The 6698-nt window shown below is 49.9% G+C and overlaps 1 protein-coding gene across 1 annotated transcript; it reads right to left on the bottom strand.

Moving 5' to 3' along the window:
* Window positions 1-388: 388 nt before the first annotated feature.
* LOC127301148 (putative disease resistance protein RGA3) lies at window positions 389-5047 on the bottom strand. The gene is made up of 2 exons (XM_051331371.2): window positions 4043-5047; window positions 389-3575 (listed from the first exon to the last, which is right to left on the bottom strand). The coding sequence occupies exons 1-2, from the start codon at window positions 4818-4820 to the stop codon at window positions 859-861; spliced, it is 3495 nt and encodes a 1164-aa protein (XP_051187331.2). The 5' UTR covers window positions 4821-5047; the 3' UTR covers window positions 389-858.
* Window positions 5048-6698: the final 1651 nt, after the last annotated feature.

The following is a 6698-nucleotide window of genomic DNA, read 5'->3' as shown; positions in this document are numbered from 1 at the left end:
CTGAATCCCTGATGTTGTACTTGTGACTGTCGAGTTGGAAGAAAAACTAAGATCCAAAGACTTAAAAAAAAAAACTTTGATCCAACGGAGGAAGAGAGAGAACTTCCCCAGAGAAGTGAAACACAGGCGAGCGAGTTGACTGACCCCAAGCTCTTCCACAGCCGGATGACATAGGCAAAAAAAAAAAAAAAAATTGGCTATGTCATAGTTCAAAAAAAAAAATATAATGATATGTACCCCCTCCGTTCCCAATTATATGGTGTTTTAGATATTTTAATATGGATACCGTACAAACCAAATGAGTGAACAGAAGCACTAAAATGTGTCAAGATATATAGGATTCAGGAAAAAAAAAAAGATAGAACATCTTATAGATCAGACCAGGATGTAAACACGATCACACCCCTTCCAGAAAACAGAAAAAAAGATCGCTCGAGCCTCCGCGACCACAAGCTCTGATGTACATTTTGGAACATGGTCTACTCTATCCAAAGGAGAACAGCACATGCTCCCAATTCAGCACCAAAGTGAGCAAACACAGAACATCACTTTGGAGGTTATAAAAAATCAGTAAAGACCATCAATCTTGCTCCTCTGAACAGGATACCATACCTTGCTCTTACATTCCATCTTAAAGAACATTTCAATGGCAAAAATATTATCCGCTGAATAGGATCACAAACTACATCTTCCAAATTTGCCAGGTTACATTTTCAGTGACTAGCTAGAACCACAAGAAGGAACTGCAGGGAGATAGGATCGGTGACTCTTGCTCGCCAAAACGACCTGAGAGTTTAGACATAACAGCAGCCGAGCAGCCTTCAGAGTAGAAGAGCTGACAGACCAACACCATTCTAGTTAACAGTAGCAGCCTCTATGAAATGGTTGCTCTAGCTCTTTCAGCTTCGGGCAGTGTCTGATATCCACGTTTCTTATACGCGCAATCGATTCTGATCCTCCGATGGAATTCAGCCCCTGGCAGCATACTATCTTCAGGTTCTTGAGTGATTGTAGGTGGCTCCAGATTTGCGTGCCGATTGATTCGATGCTCGGACAGAACTGTAAGTCCAAGTTGGTAAGAGCAGCCAGGCCGCCGAGACAGCTCAGCATCGAATCAGAGAACTCCCCACATGCCTCAAGCTTGAGCACTTTCAGCGAAGGGGGCAAGGTTAGGCCTTTTTCCCAGTTGAGACTCCAGCAGTGAGACACCTCCAAGTCCTCCAGATGAACAAATTCCCCAAGGCTCTTGGTTGGCAGTGACACTAGATCCTCACAGTTTGAGATCCTTATCACCTTGATCGCTGGAAGATATTCTGGGTGCAGGAAATTGTCAAGACCTGTTAGCCTTTTGCACCAGGTAATGCACAGCTTGGTGAGTGATCGGAACCCGGTAAAGCTGCCTGTGCTACTACTACTGCTACCGTCCGTTCTAGAGGGTTGGCCGAAAAGAGTTGTAATGTGAGGACAGGAGCTGATTGAGAGCGATGACAGGCTGCTCAACACATCCTCATGGAGCCAACTTGGATAAAATCCAGCACCCATGTAAAACTTGACTTCCAGATGTTTGATGTTGGAGCTAGGGCGCAGGCCTTCAAGCACTTCCATCTCCTGGTTGCTATTGTGCTTTTCAGGCCTGATCGACTCATGCCACGACAGAATCAATGTGTTAAGGTAAATCTTCTTGTGTAATGCAGCCTCGGCAGATTGTTCCATACCTATGACACTGCAGAGGCCACTGATCTCCAACAATCCTCGAAGATGGTCCATGTTCTTCAACTCATGAATTCTCCTTCCAGGCTCATCCTGAACAGAATAGTAAGGCATCTCCTGAAGATATAATAGGTTACTTATTCCCGGTAGACACCCTAGTTGTCTGATAAGATCACCCTTCAGTATAACTCTCTGCAAGTTTAATAACTTGATGATATCCTTGGGAACATCTTGGATTTTGCAGTTTCGAGCATCTAAAATTTCAAGGTTATAGAGACGCCAAAGAGAATCCGGAAACTTGTCAAATTCACAAGCAGAAATGTCAAGATAGCGAAGATGTACTAGGTTCCCCACATTATTGGGTAGCTCCTTGAGCTGACAGGATATAAATCTCAGCATTCGAATGTTAACGAGATCACGGAACCATCTTTCAACGACAGAAGCAGGGATAATATTAGGTTCAGTGCTGATGCATATTACTGAACACAAAACCTTGTACGCTTGCAAGCTTTCTAAATCACTGCTTTCAAGGCCGTTGCAGAGTACTGACAAATGACGAACATTGGGAGGAATTCTTGATAAGTCACATGTATCTTTTATCACAAAGCACTGATTCCTGGAAGTTTGCTGCGCCATATCGTACACCGAATCATGCATGACATGTCTAGATGATGTTGGAGCTTTCTGAAAGAAGGACCGATTCACAAGCTGCTGGAAGTACACATGGCCAACATCTAATGGCAGCATGCGGCCATAAGGCAACACCAAGCCCACTGCTACCCAGCAGTCAACTAGCGTCACTGCATCAAACTCATAATTCCTAGGGTACATAGAACAGAAGGAAAAGCAACGCTTCAAATGGAATGGCAGATACTGGTAGCTCAACTTAAGGGCTGAGCAGATGCTGCGGTTATCCTCTCTTTCATTCTGTACTTCCCACAACTCACTCTCCAAGATGTTTCTCCAATATATTGGATCAAGCTTGAGGCTTAATAGCCGTCCAAGAATTTGGGCACCTAGAGGAGAACCATTCAACCTTGAAACTATACTTCTGCCAATGCTCGCTAACACTGGATTGATGTCGGAATTATCAGAACCAAACGCATGCATCCTAAAGAACTCCCAAAGTTTTCCTTCAGGTAATCCCTCCAATACGTAATGCTTCATCGTACCAACATGCTCAGCAACCCTCAGAGACCTTGTTGTCACCAAAACCATACTTCCTGGTCTAGCACATTTTAGTGGGGCGAGGAAACTCTTCCATTCATGGAAATCTTCACGGCATATGTCCTCCTGCACATCATCAATTACAAGCAAGAACCGCCTCGAGGGATGAATGATGCCGTTAGTTAGAATTCTCTGAAGATAGCTTAAATCATCAGATTTCATCTCCCTTTCGGCCACAGACAGTATAAACTTCTTAATCAACTTCTTCTTATCAAAGCCATCCGAGACACATAACCAAATTAGCAGGTCAAAATTATCACAAACTCTCTTCTCCCTAAAAATCTGATAGGCAAGAGTGGTCTTTCCAACACCACTAATTCCCCATATCGGCAAAACAGACACATTGTCTGTTCTCGCTGCAATCATAGTCCCAGATGTTCCATCTTTAACTCGCTTGCTGATTATCCCTGGCAAACAAAGCAAGTTGATCAACTCCAGCAACTCTTTCGGACGCCCAAACATTGATTCCTCCTCTTGGAAATGATTGAACCCCAGACTGACAGATTCATCCATAAACAGCATCCCATCTTTGTGAGCGCACCACTCAGCACGTTGCATAAAGTCATGCATAGTAGATAGGGTTCCCTCAAGAACCCGACGCTCGTCCCGTAGCTGCATCTCTCCGTGGGTGAGGCTCTCTGCAGCAAAAGACTACAGCTTATTCCTTGATAAAAAAAAATAGCATTAACACCACTTGCGGTATTTTTAACTATACTTCCCCGTTCACGACAGAAACAAAACATAGAATGTTGTATTAATTCTAACACCTGGAATTTGTACCTGTTATATTCCATATAAGCTCTAGTTCAATAATATCATTAGTCTACAGTATTCTGATCAGGTCTCACCAAATGCAAAAAAAATATTATTGAATTGATGCACTAACCAACATAGGAAAAGTCTGAACTTGGAAAAGGCAAGGCAATATATTTCTAGCAAATAATTTCCTTAATCTACACCATTCTAATCAGGTCCCACCAAATGCAAGAATAGATTTTATCTGCATTCCCGGATTGTTAACCAATTGGATTTGATATAAAGCTTGAATCGCCAGTCTTATCACCATACTGTAGAGAAGATTATATTACTCAAATGCTTAACAAACCTGAAGTGTGTGCGGGCTTCATCTCGAGCGCCGTCTGAACTTCCTCTCTTATTATCCGATCCACCATACCGCCGAAAAAGGCCTTCAGCGACGCCACGCAGGGACTTCTAAATGTGGGCGCCCCATCCACCTCAGTCGCCGCCCCATGGCCTTCTGGCGGCAAACCCTCCAAAAGTAGCATTCCATCTAACAAAGCGGAAGCAGCAGCAACAGCAGCAGCAACAGCAGCGTCAGCAGGTTTGTCACTAGTTTCCGGGAGGCGCTCGTTGGTAGCACTGGACCATGTGGCCAATTTGATCATGACAAGGCTGGCAGCCATAAATTTGCCAACGGCTACGCCTTCGATGACATCACCCTGCCCTTCGGTAAGGCATACTGTTAACTCGGCGAAACCGGTCGAGCAAGTAGACGAGACGGCGAAGACGCCGGACATGGAAATGATCTGGAAGAGACCAGGGAACCTGACAACGCCAGACCGTTTCTGGCGCAGTATAGGGTTGACGATGACTCCATCTCCCGAGAGCACTAATACGCTGCGCTGCTGACGACTAGCGACCGCGGCTACTTCTTCCATGATGTCTGCACCGGCGGCGATCTCCAGCAAGTGCGACCGTACGCTGCTGGGGGGCGTGGGGCCATCTTGATTCATGGGGATCGACGACTTCAGCTTTTTGTTGGATCCCTGTGTCTCAAGCTCCCCCTGCTCCGAACTTGACATCAGCGATATCACCGACCTTAATTTGTCCATGATCTTCGACATCATCATCCACCCCGACATCGCCGCGCGGGGGGGGGGCGGGGCTGGTCTCACCGACTGCTGATTGAGCCCGGGAATCTGTGGCGGCAGGTCTGTTTTCCCTTCGATGACATCTCCTTCCAAAAAGAGTCAACGAATGAATCGAGGTGTTTGGGGAAAAATTGATGGAGGTTTATAGAGGGATTGGATGCCGGATAAGAGGCAATAGATTGATCTTGTTTTGGGAAGAAAAGGCTCTACTATCTTGGTCGATGGCTCACTGGCAGGCCCGAATGGATCTAGATCCATTGTTGTTCCTATCAGGGCATCTCCAACCGCGCGACTCAAACCGCGCCCGCGCGTCCGTTTGGCTCGAGCCGGACAAAAACGCGCCCGCCATGGGACGCACCGCAAAGCGGACGGCCGCGGCGTCGGAGCAGCAAACCCGGCCCAAATCTGGGCTAGGTTTGCGTGACCGCGGATGGCACGCGCCGTCCGCCTGCGTCCATGTGTGTCGCCTCGTCTCCCTTGGGCCCACCGTCGGTGACCGGGGAGTCTAATAAATGGGGATCGGAGGGATCTGGCCCTCCACTCCGGTCCCACTCCACTCCCCGAGCGAACCGCCGCCATGGCCCCGAAGCGACGGTTCGCTCCCGAGCCAATGACGACGAGGCCGGCAGCTAGCCGGCCGCCGGCCTGCGGGCGGAGGGAACCGCGGCGGCCTCCACATCGGAGAGGCCGCCCGCGGCGGTGCGGCATTGCCGCAACCGCCACCTCTCCTCATCGAGCCCAAGCCGGAGTCCTCGGAGGAGGACCGGACCTCCGCGCCGCCCGATCATCTCGGCGGCGGAGGAGAGGCGAAATGGCCGCGACTCCATGCGGCCATTCGCACCTCCGAAATGGAGGAGGCGGCGCGGCGGGAGGTGGAGGAGGCGGCGCGGCGGGAGGTGGAGGAGGCGGAGGGCTGGGAGCTCTACGCCCTGTGCCCTCGGGCGCGACGGGAGGAGGAGGAGGAGGCGGCGCGGCGGGAGGAGGCCGAGCGCCGCGCCGACGAGCGGCGCCGCCAGAGGACAGTGCCGCCGTTGGAGGAGGCGGCGCCGAGGAGGCCAGCGCCGCCGGCCGGGCAGAGAGGCGACGGCGCCTCCGGGAGGAGGCGGCGCGGGTGGCTCCGGACCCCCACTCGCCGTGGGAGGAGGCCCTGTGGTCTCCTGGCCGGAGTCCCCGCGCGGTCGAGCCACAACGGTGCCTCGCCGCCGGGGACGTCGACGACGTCGCCGACGACGCCCACAGGGGCTAGGCGGCGCACCGGCGGCCACCGTGCCGCCGACCAAACCCTAGAGGGTTTTTTATTTTCTGTTTAAATTTTAGTTTAAATTTAAAAGCCCATATAGGGGCTTCTTTTGTTAGTTCTATTTGCCCAAAATAGGGTTATGTACAAATTTGCCCAAAATAGGGCATATGTTTAATATAATTTCGTTTAAATTCGTACTTTTGTTTGTTTTCCTGTTTGTACGTTTTTTGCGCTGCGTCCGCGCGTTGGGCGCAGCGCGCGACCCAAACGGACACGCGGACGCGGGCCGCTGTCCGGGTGTCCACTTGGCCACCCAAACGGCCCAAAATGGACGGCCCAGCGCGTCCGTTTGGGTCAGCCGGGGCATCTCCAAGCACGCGATCCAAACGGACGCGCTGGGCCGTCCGGTTTAGGCCGTTTGGGTGGCCAAGCGGACACGCGAACAGCGGCCGCGACCGCGTGTCCGTTTGGTCGCACGCTGCGCCCAACGCGCGGACGCAACGCATAATCAAATAAATAGAAAAACATTTGTAAAAATGCGAATTTAAACGAAATTTCATTGAACATATGCCCTATTTTGGGCAAATTTGTACATAGCCCTATTTTGGGCAAATAAAACTAACAAAAGA

Source organism: Lolium perenne, chromosome 5 (genome assembly GCF_019359855.2).
Source record: "Lolium perenne isolate Kyuss_39 chromosome 5, Kyuss_2.0, whole genome shotgun sequence".
Classification (NCBI taxonomy): Eukaryota; Viridiplantae; Streptophyta; class Magnoliopsida; order Poales; family Poaceae; genus Lolium; species Lolium perenne.
Note: the sequence above shows the minus strand (reverse complement) of the source record. Positions and strands in the feature narration are given on the sequence as shown.

Bases quoted from the DNA above. Each gene is read 5' to 3' on its own strand.
- LOC127301148 (XM_051331371.2), bottom strand. From the start codon at position 4,820: ATGTCGGGGTGGATGATGATGTCGAAGATCATGGACAAATTAAGGTCG. The intron at 3,576-4,042 runs GTTTGTTAAGCA...CTTTTGCTGCAG, and splicing joins GAAGCCCGCACACACTTCAG to AGAGCCTCACCCACGGAGAG.